A 22783-nucleotide genomic window follows, 5' to 3' on the forward strand; every position below is an offset into this window, starting at 1 on the left:
AGTATCTCAGGAATATTTTTGCCCTTTCAACATGCATTAAAAAAACAGATATGCAGTTTTGAATAAGACCTGTATGTACGTTTTCTGAAAAGTGATGTAAATAAATAATCTCAAAAACATGAAATAATAGTTTCCCATGTAAACTGGAGATGTCCTTGTCAATTTCATCAGAGTACTCTGGATGTCTTAAACGAATTTGAAACATAAAACCAGAGAGTGACACATGACATCCGATACATGAGCTGCCTCATGTTGCTTCCAGGTGGGGAAAGAATGAAAAGATAAACCATTTTCAACCTTATTCCCTTGCCGGTCGTGCGATCTAACTTTACAACCAACCGCACAGCAAGTACGAACCATAGCTGGTGTTATCCGTGTACTTTCGCTCCTCTTTCGCTAGCGCTTTGTTTGGCCCAGAAGCATGGCGCCTCAACCAAAAATCCTGGCCACGCCCCCTCTCGTAACATCACGCTCCAAAAGCCCTATTAGGCTAATCGTTGTGTCACTTCTGGTATTTCAGACAATCCCGTCAAGGATTTTTAATTTGTTGTGGGTTTTTGTAATTTGTTGTGGGGTTTTTTAATTTGTTGCGGGTTTTTTAAATTTGTTGCGGGTTTTTAATTTGTTGTGGTTTTTTAATCTGTTGCAACTTACACTTCCCAGCCACCGTAAGAAAAGGAGTCAGCGTCCAGATGCAGTGCAAACTTTGTTTGACCTCTACAGTCATTTCAGCTTACAAGACTTCGGCGTCTAATCTAAAAAAACACATTGAGGTAAGAGGTTTTACGTGTACAATATTGCTTTCTTATTTTTCATGTGTGTTAAGGTTATTAGTTTGGCTAAGATATTGTCACTGCCATTGGTTAGCCTGATATTAAAATAAGACGGAGCTAGCTAAAGTGCGTGTGTGTGTGCATGCATAACTGAGCTACAATTCGTAGGAATGTTTTAGCTTATTATTTGGACAACCACCGTCCTTGCAATAAATTAAATTTGTAGTCATTTAAAACTCACAGGCCTACAATCAGCTGGCCTATATTAAAAAAAACAAAAAACTGGCACACAGTGCTGAGCTGCATCTCAAATTAATCTTCCAGCTCTCAGCTGACATGTACCAGAGCCCGATTGATGGATCAGTTGATCAGTATCATTGGCCTGATATAGATCTATCATGGTGACATGGCTTGTAATCAGTAGGGTTATATGTTTCCCAACATGATATATTTTTTTAAAGAACATAATGTGGATTGTTTTTATTTGTTAGCTGTATGGGCAGTATTTTTGTGTATGTGATCCCTTTTCTTAAATTAGATTTGCTATATACACATATTTTGCTCTCTTAGTATTTTTAGGACCTGACTGATACTGAAAACTTTAGGGTGATACTGATAAAAAGGAGTTAAATATTTAGATACTGATACATTGGTCGATACTCTTTTTACAGATAGTATACAGATTACAGAACTTAGAATGTATACAGAAATACATGTTTTTTGCAATGATCGTTCAAAATTGGTTTACACTTGTGAATAAATACAGCAATATATCTTCAAAGTTTGACCAAATTCACCACTCTTTTATACTATGCTAAACAATCAAAAATTAGCTCAAGTCTAGTTGAATGATGTTTTAAAAATGTATTTTCCTTTAGTGTTAATCACAGTGATGTTATGAAGTAATGTATGAACCTGACGTATGATAATATTTATCTCTACAGAGGAAACATCCATCGAAGATTGAGCAGTACAATATCACTGTGGCATCAACATCTCGTCAGCGAAAGACCACAGCCACACCAAACAAGCTCTCAGCAAATACACAAGCCAAGTTACCAGACCTGATGTTGAGAGCTGCAAACAAACATGTTCCACAAGCAACTGTTGACAAGCTTGTCATCAATTTCATATGTGAGGGTCTACAGCCATTTGCAGTGGTAGAATAGCCATCCTTCAAAGAATTGGTTACCACATTACAACCTCAAGCCAAAGTCATCTCCAGACCCACTGTCCGTGCCAGAATCTGTGAAGCTCCTGATCACATGAAGATGACTTTGGTTGCAGCATTGGATAAAGTCAAATTTGTTGCTACCACTACTGATTGTTGGTCAGCTCATCAGAAAAGTTACAGCATGAATGACACCTACAAGAGGCTCTCCCGTGCAACCTTTGCAAAATGCCAGGCCATTTGGAACAAAACTGGCCGGTCTCATTTGGCTAATGAAGTGGTAGAGGACAAGTGTTGTGTCTAAACTCAGACCCCGCTGTATCCAGGACTTATTCCCATGAAAGAAAAACAAGGCAACAGCGTTCAATTGATTACTTGCGCAAGGGAGGCCTCGTTGGTATCTTAGCTCATCACGAATGACCCCGACGATGGCCTCCTCTCGCTGCCTTTTATTGAGAGACAGTTCACACAAAACAATAGTACCTCCCCTCATAAACCCCCTTGGTTACAAAGACAAAGCACTGTATGCATATGTGTGTGTGTGTGTGTGTGTGTGTGTGTGTGTGTGTGTGTGTGTGTGTGTGTGTGTGTGTGTGTGTGTGTGTGTGACCTCCTGCTGGGCAGGAAGCTTACATCAAAAAGACCTTCACAAGGATGTTGCCTGTAATAAAAGACTACAGCCCCCCACCCAGAACCTCGAGAATCTGGGGAGGGGGACAGTGGAATTCTTTTCATCCTACAGTTAAACAATGTAGAAATGGATGGTAAGCATAAAAATGACAAACATTTAACAGTTCACTCTAACAACAAGTGTGAGCTACAGATCATTCGTCCCAATGCAACACGGTGGAATTCAACCTACCTTGCCATTGAAAGGATAATACACATCATTGATGAGAAGGGGGAAGATGCCATCAGGAGCATTTGTGAGGAGTTCAAGGTGAAAATGTGAGTAAAACCTACCAATATGGTTGCAAATTTTGGGAATTTTCCTTAATGGATGGTTAAAAACGTGAGCAGACTCTTAATATTAAATCAGAAGATCCCTATTATAGTCATGGTGGGTTTTGTTGTTGTGTCTTACAGGTTGAGTCCTGCAGAAGTTGCCTTCCTTAGGGAGTACTGTACCACCATGAAGCCACTGGTGAAAACTTCAAACATCCTTCAGTCTGAGTCCACTTCCTTTATGGGATGGCTCCTGCCAGTAATCCAACAACTACTGTCCAAACTTAGCAGGCTGGAGACATCAAGCAAGACATGTGTGCCACTCATCAGAGTCCTGCAAGATGGCCTTCAAAAGCGTTTTGGACCGATGATAGAGGATCCAGAGTTGGCTGCAGCTGCAGTCCTCTTACCCAAGTTCAAGACTTCCTGGACTGACAGAGCAGATGTAATAGAGGCTGGTAAGGATTCATGTGATCCCATTTTTGTGTATTTTTACATTTGAACACATGCTTAAGTGAGTATTTCCCCTAATACGTTGTAAGTTATTGATGGTCTGTCCTGAATACTAAACAATCCTTTTGGAGAATTTGCCGATTTTAAATTTGTGTTCAGGAATAATCACTGAAATTTAAATACAGGGTCCGTATGGGTGCTTGAAATCCTTGAAAATGCTTGAATTTTAATGTTGTCTTTTCAAGGTTTGAAAAGTGCTTGAATTTTAGATGTGGTGCTTAAAAGTGCTTGAAAGTGTAACTGTATTTCATTCACCACAAATAACTATCTGACTGAATAGTTTTCTTATCAGATAGAGAAATAAAATGAGTCGCAAAATGTAAAAGCAAAATTTCCCGCCTGGGCTGCCCTGTGTCTATTTCAACTTGTGACCCCCCCTCCCTCTGCCAGTCGGTGATGAGTGTGCTAACATACCTGTAGGTTGCTGTTTTAATGAGTGTTTGATGGAAAACAACAATGGCGGAGTTTGCGCTCTCTAGTCGCATGATAGGTGAGTGCTAGTAAATAATTTTCCAGTACGTGTACATTACACATGCTATTTTTTAAAACTATGATTATTATTTTGCTAGCTATCAAACTCGCTGGAGAAATGATTGAAATGCACTGAGTGTGATGCAGTATGGCAGCGCTATTATGGAAGATGCTGTGAACTTAGCTAACATTACTTAGCAGTAATACGAGTTAATTTACTCAAGTGAAAGTTTTAAACATTAGCCTGATACATAACTAGCCAACTTAAGGCTTTCTGATTAACCCTCTGGGGTCGATGGACCCAGAGTCTCCATTTCAACTTGGGTCGAACGTGCGGACTTCAACCTAAATACCAGTTTTTAATTTGTGTTGTTTGGGGTTTTTTCGGAATACAATAGTGGCGTTTACTCCTGGAAGAAACGGTAAAAACGGTGTTTTCTAGTGAGAGCGCTAGCAAACACGCTTTGCTTGTGAGTGAAAAAGAAAGGAAAAAACACTCCTTCCCTACTGGTGGAAAAATGTACCATGTCGACCAATCAAAAAATGATATGGCAACATGTGGCATTTGGTTGTTTGGGAAGAGAGGGAAGTTTTAGAGTGACCGGCGAGAGAGAGCGAATTAGCGAAAGAGAGAGAGAGTTTTGATACGTGAGAGATTTGTGACGTTTACTGTGTTTGGAGTCTCAAGTTAGTGTGTTGTCTTGTGTAGTTAGTGTGTAGTGTAGTCGTTGTTTTGTTTTGTGTGTCAGTTCTACAAGTGAATGTCACAGTTCCTGCAAAAAAGCCACCAAAGGCAGATTGCAGTGTAAACGCTGTCCCCACATGGAAAACAGGAGTGACACACCTACTGTCAGACCTGCAGGATTTACCATACCATATAACTTTGTTGTTTGCAAAACTTGTGGATATTTTTAAAAAATGTACAATTTCTATTTGCATTTCAAGTTATGAAAATGATTCGTTAAACATGCTTGTGGTTTTTACAGTCAAAAATATCACTTTCTACTCGTATTTTAAATTTTGTCTGAATTTAGATAAATTGTGCTGATACATTATGTCAAAATGAGTAAATAACAGATTGGCAAGATAAACAGTTTCTTTTCTTTTTTTAACTTTTTATTTTGTACTTTTCCAAATTTATAGTTCACGCAGACAAAAATATGAAAAGGAAGAGAAAAAAAACAAACAAACAAACATAAAACAAAACAAAACAAAACAAAACAAAAAACGAGGAAAGGTCCCTGCCTTATGGAACTGAATGAGTCTTATAGGCTATCCATTTTGCCCACTGTTTTCGATTGTTGTGGGATTTCTCTTTAATGTATTGTCTTGATGAAATGCTTTCATGTTACTTAGTTTAGTACGTCTGGTTCACACCTCATTCACGCCGGGAAAACAGACGGTGAGAAACTGGTGAATGTCTCCGAGGAGGAGGAAGCCAGGAGACGGAAGCTCACACAGGAAGACTTGACCCCAGAGTGGGGGAGATTCACACAAGTGATAGAGGGTCTTTCTGTTTAGAGCCAAGGTGTGAACTGCAACTGTAAAAGCCTTTTGTTCTGCGACTGTGTATAAAAGGAACTTGAATTGTTCATTGTCAGAGACTACTTTCAGTGCCCCCCTGACTGACGTCTCTCCTCATGCATGGGAAATAAAGTGTTGGGTTTGTAACCGCTCATCGTGTCTGCAGGCTTTGTTAAAAAACTTCCACAACACGATGTTTGTCAGATTTCAGTCTCAGAGTGTAGGTCATTTTCTCCATCATATATATTTCCTCGATTACATCAGTCCATTCTTCCAATTTTAAAGGGTCACTTTTCAGCCAGTTTTTTGTTATTACCTTTTTGCTTGACAACAACATAATTTTAAACAAATAATGGTCCTCCTTTCTTACATTTCCCCATATTCCAAAATACATTACTCGTGCCTCACACGGCACTTCATACCCCAGCACTCTCTTCATTGTTACTGCAATGCTTTCCCAGTAAGGTTTGATATGTTTACACTTCCAAAACACATGAGAATGATTGGCGTCCCAGTCTCCACATAATCTCCAGCATCGTTGGGATGTTTTCAGCTGCTTGCTTTTAATATAAGGAGTAATAAAGAACCTAATCACATTTTTCCAGCCATATTCTCTCCAGCTGGTGGAATTATGCTGTGTGAGACATACGGATCGCCAGTCATCCTCTGACAATTCAAGATGTAATTCAGATTCCCACTTTTGTTTGATATATAATGTTTCATTCCTATTCAAATTTTGCAGACCATTATATAATTTCGATAAAATTCTTGATGGAGGATTTTTATATGCACCTGTTATTATTTCTATTATCTGGCTTCCTTCTCTCAAGAGCTTCTTACTAATTTCTGTATTGTAAAAATGTCTTAATTGAAAGTACCTAAATAAATCTGATTTATCCAGTCCAAATTGTTTCTGTAGATTCTCGAAGGATTTGAATGTTTTCCCGTCTATTAATGTGCACATTGCTGTAATTCCTTTATTGACCCATCTTAAAAATGTACTGTCCCATTGTCCACTTTGGAATTTTCGAGAAAATGCAGGCCAAATCAACAATTTACAGTCTTCTATAATTCTATATTTCTTCACTATAATCCACCAGAGTTTAATAGTGAATTCAGTAATAAAATTTGCGTTCATAGACTGTATAGTTTCCTCTCCCAATCTTGCTTGTGGATGACATGATGAGCAATAATTTATCTCCATATGCTTCCATTTTGAGATATAATCCGGGGAACACCAGTAAACAATATCTCAGCTGGGCTGCATAGAAATATTCCTTGAAATTTGGGAGGGCAAGTCCTCCTTTTTCTTTTCTTAATTGGAGTATTTTAAATCTTATTCTTGGCTTTGCCCCTTTCCAAATAAATCTACTAACTAATTTATCCCATCTAACAAATTGTGCATCTGGTATATGGCAATGAAGTGAATAGATACAGTAGTCGAGGAAGCACATTCATTTTTATTGCCTCTATTCTTGAACTAAGATCCATGACAAGTGGAGCCCATTTAATCAAATCTTTTTGAATTGTATTACTAATCTTTACATAATTTGCCTCGTATAGTGTACTTATTTCACTAGTTAGATAGACACCTAAATATTTGATCTTATTTGAGTCCCATTTTAATTTATATTCGTTTTGAATTGAATCTTTGGGGAAATAATTCAGACAGAGTACTTGAGTCTTTAAGATATTTAGTTTATACCCTGAATTTTTGCCAAAATATTTTAATGCTTTAATCAATCGAGGTCGTATCAGGATCCTGTAGGTATATAATTATATCATCAGCGAAGAGACCTATTCGTTGTTCAATTTTAGAAACTGAAACCCCTTTTAGGTCTGCACTTTGCCGTATATACTGGGCCAAAGGCTCGATATACAGAGCAAAAGGGCTGGACTCAGGCAACAACCCTGCCTGGTTCCTCTGAAGAGCTCAAAACTGTCTGTCAGGTCCCCATTTATTTTAACTCTAGCCAATGGCCTGTGGTACAAGGATTGTATATACTCGATGAAGATACTGTTAAAGCCCATTCTTTTCAAAACAGCAAAAAAAACATCCAAGAAACTCTATCAAAGGCCTTTTCAGCATCTAAGCTCACTAAAGCTGTTGGGATTTTCTCTTTGTTAACTTCATTAATTATATGCAATGTGCGTCAGATATTATCTTGTGTCTGTCGCCCTTAATGAATCCTGTCTGGTCTTCATCCACCAAATCCGGGAGAAACAGCTCTAAGCGTCTTGTGATTATGGATGTAAATAATTTATAATCCACATTTAAGATGGAGATTGGGCGATAAGACTCACAGTTTTCCTTGTTTTTACCTTCTTTTGGTAAGACTGATATAATGGCCTCTTTCCAAGAGGGTGGAGTTTTAGCGTGTTTTAGTGTCCAGTTAAAAGAATCTATCAAAATAGGAGCCAAGTCCTCTTTAAAAGTCTTATACTACTCATTGGGATACCCATCACTCCCTGGACTTTTGTTAGATTTCAATCTCCTTATTGCCCTATCCAGTTCTTCCTTAGTGATTGGTTTAGTTAAAATTCATTTTGAGTTATCCCAATAGAAGGAAGGTCTAACTGAGCCAAGTACTCTTCAATTTCTTGTCCATTTTTCTGGTCGGGTTGATTACACAATGTTTTATAGTATTTTTGAAAGGCATTTTTTATCTGTGTTGGTTCATTTAGTAGTTCCTTAGTATTTGGATCTCTAATCTTATTAACTGCATTACTTATTTGTATTGATTTTAATCGTTTAGCCAGTATTTTGGTTGCTTTGGAACCAGACTCATAAAATGTTTGTTTTGTGAATCTCAGTTTCTTTTCTATTTCCTCCATAGACAGATCGCTTAGTTGTTTTCTTACATCTTTAATGCTTTCAGCCAAGTTGGCACTCATATCTGTATGTTGTTTTTTTTCTAAATCTCTTAATTGTTGTTCTAATTTAGATAAACAGTTTTTAAAGGTGAAATATAGAGGCCAAATCAAAAGTTGTCAAAAACGGCCAATTATACCCTGGACACCAGAGGGTTAAAGGCTAAAAGCAAAGTTGTCACCAAGTACTGTTTATATTTGTGTGTATTGCTGCAGCTTTTTTAAGTATTAACTTGGTGCCTTTGGGTGAAATAATGGTAATATGAGGGACCGAGCCATATGGTCACAAAGAATAGCCACGTGTTTCTGTGCTACCAAAGTTCCCCGGCTTTCATTCAAAATGTGTTTATCGTCAGCACCTACGCATTAAACTACTTAAACATTGTAAATGTCTTCACGCTCACACTGAGACCTGTGGGGCACTATCAGCCACTGAGACAGTACACACATTTATATATGTATTTGTATATGTGTGCTGGAAAAGCTTGAAAAGGGACCTTGAAAGTGCTTAAAAAGTGCTTGAATTTGACCCTGAAAAAGGCGTATGAACCCTGTAAATAACAAAATTGTGTTATCTACTTGCAATTACAGCCTTGGCATACATTAAACAACATCTTGAAACGACGGAGCATGAGAGTGAGGATCAGCAAAGAGAGTCATCTGATGAAGATGAATTCTTCTCCAGACCAATCTCCAGAAGGCTGCAAAGTGCAGCTGAGCTTGATGGTTATCTTGCTTGTGCCACAGACACCATGGAGTTGCTGCACTCCTTCTCAGCCATCAAAAACCTCTCTCTTAAACTGAACACAACTCTACCTGCTTCTGCTGCGTGTGAACGACTTTTTAGCTGTGCTGGTTTACTCTTCACAGCCAAACGAAGTCGGATAGCCTCTGTTAATTTAGAAAACCAGCTCTTGCTGAAACTGAACAAAAGGTTCAGAAAGTAAAGTGTGACAGAAATGCTAAGAGTTTAAGACACTTACCTGCCTGTTGTTCAGTGTATGGGGAAAAGTTTAAACGGTTCTACGCATGTTCAGAAACATTTTGTCATTGTTTTAACAAACAAAATTCCTTCTTTTATATCTACATTTATGTACAAAACAAGTTACCTTTCTATACCTTGTTCATCTGAAAAATGTGCTTTGAACATAAATATTTATACTGGTGAATCGAGTTGAATGCCTGCTATTGACGACAGAATAAAACATCAGTCTGTTAAAAAGTAATTAATACTCTGAGTAGTTTTTGAGAAGAGTACTTTGTACTTTTACTCAAGTATTTTTTTTTACACCAGTACTTTTACTTGTAATTGAGTACAATTTAACCAGTGTAACAGTACTTGTACTTGAGTACAAATTTTGAGTACTCTTTCCACCTCTGGTCAAATAAGTCCCAGCTGCTGGATGATGTATTTAAATGTTTAGTAATATTTTTAAACACACATGATTTTTAAGTTGTCACCTCACATCTGTGAAACGTTGCCTGTAGCTTCCTTGTTTTCTCCTCTGTGCAGAAGTCCTGTTTTGTTTTCCTGAGAGGCAGTAATCTGAAATAGAATCTGTGGAGGAGCTATCTGACCCGCTCCTGTTAGCGTTTGAGCTCAGATCTTCACTAACTGATAAACTCAAGATGATTAGTTCACTGTAAGTAAAATAACTTAAACTGGCCTTCCTGAGCCCTGTGTTTGAGTCCAGCCTGCACATTAATTATGAAAATTAGTATCTATGCAATAAATTCAATCAGCTGTTTTTCCAGCACAACACATTCATTTTTCATTCATATTTTTAATCCCTCATGTAAATATTGACACTTAACCATGTGATATGTTCAAGCATTTTAATTCACCTGGTTTATATAATATATATATGTGTATATATATATATATATATATATATATATATATATATATATATATATATATATATATATATATATATATATATAGAGAGAGAGAGAGAGAGAGAGAGATTCCCTTGGTCTGTGGAAAGCCCTTCCACAGACCAAGAGCACAGGGACTCTCTGTGACGTGATCAGTTTCGTTCATGTTAACCTGCGGGTGTTGATTTTATTAGTGGTTTGCACCTCCTACATGTAACTTTATGGGGGTTTCCTTTCAACAGCTGTCTGCAATTAATGGGTGACCCAGTTCTGTGGTCAAATCTGAAAGTACTTTCCTCTATGACTTTTGTTTTTAACAGCTTTTAATGAGTGGTCACCACAAAAACCACCTGTATTAGATGCTTAAGATTACTGTTTTCTTTAATACTCCACTGATCACATACAAAATACATGATGATCCATTTCCAAACTTTATTAATAAATCATTTGAACTCAGGGGAAAATGTTTGTTTAAAAAGCAGGTGGAAGGGTCATAAAGAGAGGAAGATAGAGGAAGCCATGACCATGATGTCATCCACTGGTTTTGACTTTCATTATCAAGTGTCATCATTACAGCCATCGCGGTGTTTCGATGGGTGAAGTCGTTAACCAGTAACCATATCGTGGTGTCACAGTTCTGGTCATTTTGATCAGGCATTTTCAGTTTCTTGTATTTTGGTGTTTTTTCTGATTCTTTCGTTGTCCTGTTTAGAATATTATACTCCTAAGTTTCATTGTTATTCTGGTTAAGAGTTTTGTTCTTAGGTTTACTTTAGTGTCTAGTCTGTGCCTGTCATATTTCCTGTTTTACTTTGAAGGTCCGTGTCTCATGTTAGTGTGTCGAGTGTTACTCTCCCTGTGTTGTCATTATGTTTCATTGGAGTCAGCTGTGTCCTCATGTGTCTGCACTTCTCCTGATCACCTCATGTGTGTATTTAAGTCCTCAGTCTCCTCGTGTTCAGCATCGCTACGTCTGTGTTCCCTCCCATGTTCCAGGTTACTCTGTTTTATTCAGTATTTATATTCCATATATATATATATATATATATATATATATATATGGAATAATTCTGGAGTGTGCTGCCTCACATCCACTGTCCTGGACTACAGTTGGTGGCAGTCTGCAGCTGCATGAGCACAGTGGTTAGAGTGGCCCTAGGTCAAGATGATGGAGTTTGAGTCCGTTCAAGCAGGAGACGAGAGATTTGAGGCAGCTAAAGGAAAAGATGATGGAGGTAATTGCAGTAATCACATTTTTATTTTTGTCTCTCAGTGATTCAAAATCACTGAATCATACCTGTTTGTTATCCTAAAAGCAGAGACACAATACATTTTATCATATAAATACTAAAATATTAGGACATGGTATTTATCTTATCCTGAGATATTAAGTTCCCCCCTTGTTGTTATCAAATAACAGCTAAGAGTCATTCACCACCTCTATGGTTTCAGATGATGTGGTAATAAATCATCTATGAAGACATAATTCCACTGCAAAGGCCACAAAGAGAGGGAGTCGCCGTTACACATGGAAAATCTTTGACTTCCCTTTAAATTGCAGCTTGCTCACAGGAAATCGTGCTGCCTGCACTCATAATGTGTTTTTGTTCAAAGTAACGTCTGATTGTCTTTATTTCCTGGGTGATGACCTTATGACAGCAGGTCAAACCCAAACTATGAGTGAAGGAACAGGCTGCACAGCTGGTCACAAAGAGAGAAAAGAAGAGGTCAGCAATGAGATTGCTCATCATGGTTAGCTTCTATGTTAGTCAGCAACATTATAAAAATGGAAGGAACTCAGAGAACATTAGTCATACTTCCAATAACCATTACTAGTAAATATTTGAGATTCCTGGTGGTTTCCTATTATGTTGTTTTAATGCACAAGTTTTTTCAAACCTGCCATAAATATGCTGTAGTTATAAAACCACATGTATAAACTACACAGAACACAACTCAAGATCATTTAAAATGGGATGTGAACAAAAATGATTACATTATAATAAATGAATAACAATTGTATTGAAGAAAATGTAAAGATGTACAAATATGCTTTGAAGAAAATCTAAAACCTCAGTTCTGGTATCTGCATCCATCTGCGCCCTATTGGCAGTGACTCATGGCTAATAGGGAGGAGATGTGGAGTCACACAGGTCAAAGGACCTGTTGGTTATGCAAACAGAAGAAAACATCTGCCAAAGGAGGTGAAAGACTGCAAACCTACAAAAATGGGACAGTTAGGATACCATTCTCAGTAGACTGAGAGCCACCAAAATCCTGGTGTGTGCCTCCATCTTTGACTATTTTCAAGTCTTTGTGAAAGCACTTTGCTTTTTTGAGTTTCTCTTTCTCTATAAAACATCCTTGAATATTAACTTTTTAAAAGTATTTTAAAGAAAATCAGGCCTTCAGCTACAATTTGTGAGACGACAATAAACCACACACAGTCGAAGGACTGCGATGATTCCTCAAAAGTAGCTGTCTGTCAACTAAGACATCTATAAGGCATCTAAGAGGACAGAATCACAGCTTCTAAAACCAGTTTAAGCCTCAAAATGCACAAAATCATTATTCAGAGAGAGCAAACCAGACAGAAAGGATTTAAATCAAAGTGAAGTCAGTCTGATGTGGTGAACAGAGTTTCTAAACACTGTGGCACAGCTGGATATACAAACAGCAATAGGAGGAGGACTCTTTAAAGATCGATCGCTTCAGTTATTTAAGCTGATCAGACTTCTCACTCTTTCTGTGCCTGTGACTCAAACAAATAGGTTTGACATCACATTATTCTTTTTTACACTGACACCACTTTAAAACAAGGTTTCCATGATGTCTGTTAATGTCCTTGTAAGATGGACTTCCACACACGCAATGTTTGTGCTATTGGATATCAGTTTTTATAATTACACGCACATATAATGACCCACAGTCTGTTCGGCACTGGTCTCAGCTCTCCATTCTCATGCCAGTCTCTCGCTTCACTATAAAGGTAAAAGAGATTGTCATCAGTTCAAACGCTACCAGCTGTGGCCCCACCTGCCTCTCCAGCACCGCCCCCCTTGAGCTCACTGCACCACCTCTCCCTTGCAGCTGAGCCAGGGACCACACCTCCACAATAGACCTGTTAAATCTTGTCTCATGCCTCATCTTCACCTCCTCTGCTGTCATCTGTAGTGGGAGGGACTAAGATGTGAGGAATAGAGTTAATTATGTGCAATCTAACGAATGACAAAGACGTATGTTTCTTGGCAGACTTGGGAACGCCTCAGTGTTTCCCTAAAGGAGCTGGAGTAGGAGGCTGAGGAGAGGGACATATGAGTGTCTGTGCTCAGTCTGCTGCTCCTGCAACCCAACATTAATGAAAGTATGAATAAAATATGTATTTGTGAATAACTTTTCAAGTGATTTCTGAATGTTCACTTTTACTTCTGCCATATCGGTTAAATGCTGCCTCCTGATGTCCTGTGATCATGACATCATCATGAAATGATCACAGCAATAAGTATTTTGTTGTCTGTTATAACACCCACAGCAAATGGTATTAATCACACAGACCATTAAAAAAATCTGATTTCAGAAGCTTTTATTGATTTGTCTTTGTTCTCAGCTTGAAGACAGAATAACATTCATATTTAATGACATTTGTAGTATATTTGCTAATTCTCACCAATCACTAGCTGGCGTATCTTTACTCATTTCTCTGGATTATCATGAATTCTCCCAATCCCTACTTACAAATGCCTTTGTTTGTTTCTCTATTTTACATTCTTTAAATGACTTACTGTTCAGTGTAATAATTTTACTGTTTATTCCTTACTGTGAAGCAATTTGGTGTACCCCCTGGTTTTAAACATGTTATATAGTAAAATTGTTTTGTATTGTATATATATGTGAACACAAGACTGTTAAAGCGCTATGAATAATTTGCAAAAAATAATTTACATTTCTTAACAAATATTTCTGTCAAAGCGTGAACTAATAAATGAGCAGAAATGTTTCCAGCAGCTGCTTTACTTTATCTTTGTTTCATCGTTTTCATCATCTTTACTTAGATTAAATCTATGAAAATCAGCGTGTGAATTAAGAAACCTACAAGACATGTAAGATGACATTTAGTCACTGCTTCTAAACACTGTGGTGCAGCTGGAATATACAAACTATAGTGGGAGGACTCATTAAAGATGAATAGCTTCAGTTATTTAAGCTGAAAACATTGGAGGACACAGCAGAGTTCTCTGTGGTGGTGAAAGAGAGAAGGTGACATGAAGAAAAAGAAGAAGCACCATTAGACAGATATACACAGTGTCTTTTTATTACCTATAGTATAATCTTCACACTTTTGCTAGAGAGTCACTGTTGGTTTTTCTAAACTTTGTGTCCACATTTTTATAAATAATTTGTTTCTCACCTCATTTATTTTCCTTTTAAGCCACTCGGTGTTTGGTCTGAGGAAAAATGTTCTTCCACTGCTTATTTTAACCCTGGAAGAAAAAAAAACAGAAGAATAAAGAAAGAAGTTTGGAGAGAGGAAGACAAATCAAAGGATTAGACATTTTCATTTTATTGTTAACTGAACATGTGCAGTGTCCATTTTGCATTATGCTGTGAGAGAACAGCTCAGGTTTCCTCCAAGCTCATAAGCACAAACTCACAGATTCCCCAACATCACCAAATTAGAAACAATCACAGAGCAAACAGTAGTGCTGTATGTTAGAGAGGGGAACATTTATCTGCTACATCAAGGTTTCAGTGCAAATCTCATTTTCATTGTTGTGTTGTGGAGTTTTAATCAAAAATCAATTTCTACATTTTATTTGGTTTAAGTGAATTTAGAAGAAGTTCTACTTACTCATAGCCAGGAAGGCAGTCTGGTCTGTCGCGTTCAAAGCCAACACGTTCTCACTCCCAACTCGTCAAACGTGTGACGCATGGTCAGGCTCCCTCTGCTTCACTTATCGACGCGCAGGGTACCCCCCTCGCGTCGAGAATTGACGTGCAGGGTCCTCTCATTGAATACTATAGAGCTCCCTAAACGTTGCTTACTGACGACAAGAGATTGCCGTGGAAGAGCCTGTTGTTCGTATATTTATACATTTCCAAAATCACATTGTAGTGACGTATACAGAACACAATAAATTATATAATGTAAGCAACTACCTGAGAAACAGCAGATACAGCAGCTAAATTAATTATAGGCCATTACTTTTGTATCGTTTATTGCATTTATGGAGGGAGAGGTGTATGCTGGGTAATGGCACAGCTAGCGACTGGGTGAGTTTATTCACCCACTTCGGCTGTTATCAGTCCATACAATGGGCGTTATTAGCAGAAATCAGTCCCATAGATATGGGCCATCCACCTGCTAGATTGTTCAGAAGCTTGTTATCATCCATCCAGATGGAGGATCAGTAACAGGAGCGTGGGAAGACTCCAGAATCCACTCTGGCTGGAATCCGGTGGATACAGCAGTGTTACAGGTAAGACCATTTAAACGGACAGCATTTATAGAATGACTATTAAAAGTCAGCGAGTGTCAATAATGTTAATGTGGTTATGTTAGTAATACACCGAGTGCTAATAAGATGCATTTGTAGATATTATTACGTGTTTTACCGTCTTTATGGTGCTAGCTTAAAGTTACGGTGTAAACGTTAGCTTATATTGTAGTAAAGCTGTTACTGTTTAAACGATGTTAGCACAGAAATATTAGCTTCTGTCATGACTGATGAAGTTACTAGTTAATAAAGTTTCCAGTAAAGTGATTAATCGCAGCCACAGATTGACAGTAAATATCCCGATTAGCTTCAATGCATCTGTAATAAATATGTGCACGTTTCAGTGCTTCGTTTAAACTGTATGATACTTATACTGACCCAGGGTCAGTGTAAAATACAATCCTAGCTGTGTGAACAAAGCCTGGCTCCTTTAATTCTGCATGACAAACCTCAGGATGCAGGTTATTATTACTCTTTCCTGCTGGCACACCTGTCACACCTGAGAGTCAGCTAGAAGCTTACAGTGACGTGGACATCATGCAAAGACTGCCAGACTCTGTAATACTGTAAATGATCAGTGACTCAGGTTAACACTAAACTTTAAACAGTCCCTCTGTGTCTCTGTGTGTGCTGAACATCTGGAATCAGGATTTCATTCAGGCTGCATTGACTGTGGGACTTTTCTGTGTTAAAAACAGGTTGAAGACGGCTCAGAAACATTTGAAGATTAAAATTTAGCGTTATGGCTGCTCGTGGTGTGTAAAGCTTCTACTCAGCTGTATTTTTGTTACTAATTTATGTTTGTTGTTGCTTAACACAGATTTCAGAAGAGCAAATATGAGCACTGTTGCTTAATAGTTTAAAGCAGGACTGGATTGGAAATAAAAAAAAAAATCCAGATTCTTCTTCCACAGAAGTTTCATTTGTCAGTGTGGGACTGCTGAGTCACCTGAAGAACTCATTTCATTCTCCATGATGTTCATTTACAGAAATGTTTCACAGGAACTGATTCCTCCCAAAGGGTGAACTAGTGTGTTTCCATAATGATATGTTTTTCATATCTCGTTATGAATGTACTTCTTAAATGAAGGCAAGTGTTTGTCCTGTTTTGTTCCTCAGGTACAGTACGTGATGTTAAGGGCAGGCGGTCATCACCGGGGGAAGAAAAGAAGCAGACGTACTTCCAAGAGGGAGCTGCAGTGAGGACACAGCCTGGTCACTGAGGTCAGAGGTCAGAATCTGAAACAGCCCAGGTTTATATTCTAGGGGTTATAAAAATTCTAAATGTATTTATAAAGAAACCTTTAAATAATATTTTAAATAATAATCATAATTATGATTATTATTAGAAATATCAAACATTTAAGTGGATTTTCTGTCACACATATTGTGTTAGCCCTGCGATAAACTGGCAGCCTGTCTTTGTCCTGTATCAGCTGGGATAGGCTTCATCCTCCCGCGACCTTGAATTGGATACATTGTATTCCAATTATGTAATCTCATCATTTACAAACTCAAGGTATCCAATCAAAATGTAAGCATTAATGGTAAAAATGGGAAAGCAGAAATAAGTGTGACATGAATGTAAATGTGTGAGCTGACATAGAGGACAGCTACATGTAGTCTGAAAAACCTTTGTTGTCAAATTTGCAGGTCTATCACGAGACATTCTTACATAGAAGAGACTGTTAAAGTCTCTAACTCAGTGAAGCATTATTGGTCCAGTCTGTTTGGATAAATATAGTAAGCTGATGTTTGTCCATTTATTGACACATTTTCTTAAGTGCTTATCCAGTTCAGGATCACAGTGGAGCTGCAGCTGGATGTGTTCAGTAAAGAAACCTTACAAAAGTTAACATAAACCTGCATCTCTGTACGTTGTTGTCCACAGGATGAGAAAATCGAACTGGAAGACTGTGGAACATGTTAATAAATGTTTGTGTTTATGCCTGTGTCTTTCACAGGAGGCGCTGGAAGGTTTCCCTAATAGTTCCTGGTGAATCAAAGCAGAACCATAAAGGTTGCTGGACTGCATGATGGCCTTACCCCTGAGCAGTCATCCTGTTAAAGGAGGAACCAGTTAGAAGCTGTTTTCAAAGTAGCTGAGCAGATTTCATCTGAAGTAAGCGATTAACTGTTTGTTCATTTGTTCTGCCACTTAAAGAGCATTTAAGGACGTCTTTTGAGTGTTTAGTTGAATTAATTATACGTATACGTTTAGGGAGCAGCATAGTATTCAATAGGAGGACCCTGCACGTCAATTCTCGACGCGAGGGGGGTACCCTGCGAGTCGATAAGTGAAGCAGAGGGAGCCTGACCATGCGTCACACATTTGACGAGTTGGGAGTGAGAACGTGTTGGATAAACCTGCTACATAAAGAATGATAATATTGTTCCATTTGTCCTTCTGCTTCTCCTTAGTTGATGTCTGACCTCTTTTTCTGTGTATCTTTGCTGATTTGAAGCCCAATTAGGATAACTATGTGTTTTAAGAGCTTCCTTTTACATGCCTGTGTTCCCTCTTTTTGCCTTCAGGCTTAGAGGGAACATTTTCTGCCCAGTGTTGTAGGGTCCCTATTACTCCAAGCAGTAGCGGTTTTAGATACGGGCGACACGGGCGGTTGCCCGGGGCGGCATCGTGATGGGGGGCGGCATCACGGGCATTGGCAAAAAAAACCAAACAAACAAAAAAAAATGCTCATACTCATGCTGCCCCGACGGCAGCCAGCGCATATTGGGAATGGCATAGGCACCGATCGGTTTTCTATCGCCCATTTGCTGGGAGTAAGGGCGCCCTCCGTTTGCGAGGTGCGCCTGCTGCTTGCGGCACAGGGAGGAGAGGGCGGGGCAGCGGGGGATTCTCTGGCTGGCTGGAGCGGCATCTAATAACCAACTCGCAAAATCAAACAAAATAAAAACAAAACAACAAACACGAAAACACCGGACATTATGATACAGACTTATAATTTGCACCGATGATTTTTCGAAATTCTATACACGAAAAGTGAGCGCGAGAGCCCTCGAAAGCGCCTGCGCTGCTGCTGAAGTCAAAGTAAACTTTATTGTCATCTCCGCTACATACAGTCCAGTATATAGAGAGACGAGAGGACGAGGCTCCAGTTACAGCAGTGCAAATAAACGAACAATAAATATAGTAGAGTAAGAAAATAAATATACACTTTAGGACTCGGGGTAAAGGGATCAATAACAATTTAAAATTTATAATTTACAGTTTGATGGTTTAAAGTCTCACACATAACCTGTCGAAAGGGGAGGGGGCCGGCTGCTTCCAAATAGAGCACATTTCATTCATAATGTTGTAAATCCAAGCCCATTATGTATTCATGATTTGAATCCTGGGTTGTGTGAAATCCCAGAAATACACCTTAGACAAAGTTAATCTGTGAACTAAGGTGTAGTCTGTTAGGTTATGTTGTGGTGATCCTCTGGTTGAGGGATGGGTGCTCATACTGGAGTGCAAGATTAAAACCAATGGAAGATGGACAAGAAAAGTTCAAAGCCATCAGGTGCTCAGTTTAGAAAAAAGAGAAAAGAAGAGGAGGAGAAACGAACAAATGATACAGGTAAGCAGATGTGTCATTGGATAATGGCAGGTCATCCTGAAACAATCAGAATCAGAATACTTTATTAATCCCTAAGGAAATAATGTGGGTTACAGTTGCTCCAAGAAGAAATGGTAAAAATAGTAACAGTAACAGACTAAACTCCAAACAATACATTATGTTACAGATTTCAATATTAATTAGTCAGTGTCAATTGTTGATTTGTCCTGTTCTCATTGTATGACGAATTATGATGGCTGTTTGGTAGCCGTTTGCATACAATGCATACTCTCTCTCTCTCTTCATATGTGTGTGTGGACAACAGTCTTATGTTAATGTACAATCCTTAACATGTTTTGGGGGGGGGGGGGGCGCCAGAGGGAGTGTTCGCCCAGGGCGCCAAACAGGCTAGGACCGCCACTGACTCCAAGGTTGTGTTCCAGGTGGTGGGAGTCAAAGAGGAGGTACTGGTCTGGAGTTCCGGTAAACTTCACTGTTGAGGTTAAATCTGATCTTGATTAGCATTTAATCTCTGCTGCCATCTACTGGTCAACCTAGGGTAGCTGTAGATTATTGCAATTGAAAAGGTTAACCTTAGATGACTTACTAACACTGTACTTGTTACTGGTATTAATAATAATGTGCTTAATACACAGTTTTTTTAACCTATTTTGACAATTTTATGGCATTTCATGGGCAGATGAATAAAGATGAAGCATAAATTCTTTAATGACTTTAATATTTCTTTATTTCTCTCACATGTTGTGAATCTTAGATATAAAACGACCATAAACTGTAACTGTCACTTTTTATCATTTGTTTCAGTTTTTTTCTTTATATGTTTATGTTTGTGATAAATTTAATTTTAACTTTAATTCAGAAAGCCCTCAACAATTTTACTTTAGTGCAAATGAAACAAAAAAAACAACAACAATCCAGTCTTCCTAAACTCACAAAAACTTTGAGTCTTTCATTCGGAAGCCCTGAGGTGCAAAACACAGCCTCCTCACTTACCCCTACATCTGAACTTATCAACTGAGCTTTAATGTTTACTCACAGTGACCACTGTGTTTTATAAATCATCCAGCAGGTGGCAGCACAGGAGCTTCCAGCGTCACATGATGTTGGAAATGTCTCAGGAGGTTGAGATTAAAGGCTTGGTGATAATGTGCTGTTGTTGTTAATATTCGAGGTCACATGAGGCTGGCGCTTTCATCGCCTTAATCACAGCAGAAAAAAACATTGAGGTTTCTAAAACCTGCCCCAAAGCTCCACCTGTTTCTTTTGTTGGAACTGATTCACTGTTTTCTACAGAATCAGTCCAATTCAATACTGTATTGTCCCACAAGTGTAAATTAGTTTAGCAGCAAAGGCAACAATAAGATTAAAATAAACAGTTATAAACAGCCACTAGACAGCTGTTTACTATTAACCCTAGAACACTATCGCTATAAATAGTAACACAATCACTAATGCCGGGTGATTTTTACCCGATATAATATAACCAATAAAAATAATCAAATATATCAAAATATGACAACACATGACAAATTAGAGTGGTCTTCTTTTACTTTCAACTGTGCCATGTCTAACAACATGAAAAAAAAAAACCTCCTAAAACAAAATAATGACTCTGGAAAGCTGGTCTTTGGTCCACCCATTCCTGGGACATTTGAGACTTCCCTGGTGAAGGCACAGGCTCCTCGACACGCAAACAGCTGCAGGAGAGAGAAATCATGTAAATGTATTTGCTCGGGTGTAAATCACCCAGCGATAGTGTTCTAGGGTTAATGTGTGTGAATGTTAGCTATGAAGCACTTAGAAAGATGTGCTTGTGCGAATGGGTGTGAATGGGTAAATGCACAAGTTGTGTAAAGCACTTTGAGTGTTCAGATGAGTAGAAAAGCGCTATATAAGAACCAGTCCATTTACATTTACATTTTTATCCAAAGTCCACTCGACAATCTGCTAACATCTCTTTATGCTCTCACGTGTGTGACGCAGGGACAATTTATGAGGTTGCAGTACTGTGCCAACTGCAGATGGTTTTTCTCTCAGCTGCTCTTTAATGTTTTCATCAGCACTGAGGCTTTGGTGATGGTTTTGATTTATCTTGGTAACTTTGTTGAACAAATTTTAACTAAGTTTTGTTTATGTGTCTTTTAGCAATCCTCTGGTTCAGTATTTCATTTTTCAACTTTGTTTTTCTCCTTTAGTTCTGATCTCTCTGCTGAGCTACACAGGTGCTGAGGTAGGTGCAACCCGGTACCAGCAGGGTGTTCATAATATAGCGTCCACTTGGTGTTTGCTGGTGTATAAAGGCATCAGTCATAGAACAATAAGAGCCAGTAGGTGGCAGCAAAGGAGCTTCAGTTTGCACAACATATGATGGTTTTCATCTGACCTTTGACCTTCACAGCATCTCTTCTCAGAGGTGCCTACTCCCTGCTCCTTGTGTCTTCTTTCCTCACTGACTTTTATGTTGTATTACATATATTCTGTCTACAGTGCTGGGGCCAGTATAGAAAGTATACAGCTCATTCATTTCACACAGTTACACTCAAAAGACACACAACAGTGTTTCCACTCCATATTATGTTGACTGAAATTAAATCTTGTATATCAAATGAATATATAAGGTAACCTAAGATTAGCATGTTAAGAATGAGATGAAATATATTGAGTTAATTATATTAACCTCTTAACACTTATTCAAACTCTTAACCGAAAATAATTTTATTCAGATCTATAGCTCATATTTATTCCAATCACAGAGCCCTCCGTCACTCTCCTGGTTAAATGAACACAACATGAGTCATTACAGCTGAAATTATTAGTGGCAGCATGCATGTATGCTACTCTGTTTATGACTTTTATGAAACACAGAGTGAGCTGATGCAAAAGTCTCCTGACACTCTGCAGGTACTTTACTGGGCTGCTGGTCAGACGAGGCTTCTCTGGAGCACTTTGTCCAGCTCGGGTGTTTCAGCACCAAGGACAGCGTGCAGCTCTCTGAGCTTCAGCAGCAGAACTGAATCCACAGACTTTAGCAGCAGCACAAGAAGTGACACACCCAACTGTTCACATGCTTTTTAAATGTTCATTTATTATTGTTTGTGTTACATTCATTCATAACCAAATTTGAATTAATCAGATGATCAGTGTTTGACTGCTGTGTGTCTTCAGTGTGTCACTCAATACTTTATCATTAAAACAGAGAGTTGAGGTGTTTTGCTGTTTGAAAAACTACAAACTCATAAACTTGTGAGTCAGACTGGATTTCTGGATCATTATTTTCTCACCTGTACCTGAATCAGCACAAACCCACAGAGTTTGAAAACTCTCAGTGAACCTTTACATGACTTTGATTCACAGTGGAAGTCTGCTGCCGTCTACTGGTAATGCAGGTGTACTACGGCAGAGCTGCACATTTGTATCACAATAAGAAACTTGGAAATGGTAAATGGCCTGTATTTGTATAGCGCTTTACTAGTCCCTAAGGACCCCAAAGCACTTTACACTACATTCAGTCATTCACGCATTCATACACTGGTGATGGCAGCTACATTGTAGCCACGG

General features: G+C 38.5%; 1 protein-coding gene and 2 long non-coding RNA genes across 3 annotated transcripts; 2 read left to right on the forward strand and 1 right to left on the reverse strand.

Annotated features, from left to right (window-relative positions):
- Positions 1-617: 617 nt before the first annotated feature.
- Positions 618-9306, forward strand: LOC120437358. The gene is made up of 4 exons (XM_039607905.1): positions 618-773; positions 2756-2892; positions 3031-3347; positions 8860-9306. The coding sequence occupies exons 1-4, from the start codon at positions 693-695 to the stop codon at positions 9213-9215; spliced, it is 891 nt and encodes a 296-aa protein (XP_039463839.1). The 5' UTR covers positions 618-692; the 3' UTR covers positions 9216-9306.
- Positions 9307-13712: 4406 nt separating this feature from the next.
- On the reverse strand, positions 13713-15073 carry LOC120437364. Its single transcript, XR_005611055.1, has 3 exons — positions 14996-15073; positions 14555-14627; positions 13713-14381 (listed from the first exon to the last, which is right to left on the reverse strand). It is a non-coding gene; the product is annotated as an uncharacterized LOC120437364 (long non-coding RNA).
- A 496-nt stretch (positions 15074-15569) lies between these two features.
- Positions 15570-22555, forward strand: LOC120437367. The gene is made up of 5 exons (XR_005611058.1): positions 15570-15623; positions 16761-16872; positions 17606-17763; positions 21421-21455; positions 22127-22555. It is a non-coding gene; the product is annotated as an uncharacterized LOC120437367 (long non-coding RNA).
- Positions 22556-22783: the final 228 nt, after the last annotated feature.

This window comes from Oreochromis aureus, linkage group 3, assembly GCF_013358895.1.
Source record: "Oreochromis aureus strain Israel breed Guangdong linkage group 3, ZZ_aureus, whole genome shotgun sequence".
Lineage (NCBI taxonomy): Eukaryota > Metazoa > Chordata > Actinopteri > Cichliformes > Cichlidae > Oreochromis > Oreochromis aureus.

Excerpts from the sequence above, each read along its gene's own strand:
- LOC120437358 (XM_039607905.1), top strand. The coding sequence starts at position 693 with ATGCAGTGCAAACTTTGTTTGACCTCTACAGTCATTTCAGCTTACAAG. Across the intron at positions 774-2,755 it reads ATCTAAAAAAACACATTGAG|TGTGAGCTACAGATCATTCG; the intron begins GTAAGAGGTTTT and ends TCTAACAACAAG. Across the intron at positions 2,893-3,030 it reads GAGGAGTTCAAGGTGAAAAT|GTTGAGTCCTGCAGAAGTTG; the intron begins GTGAGTAAAACC and ends TGTGTCTTACAG.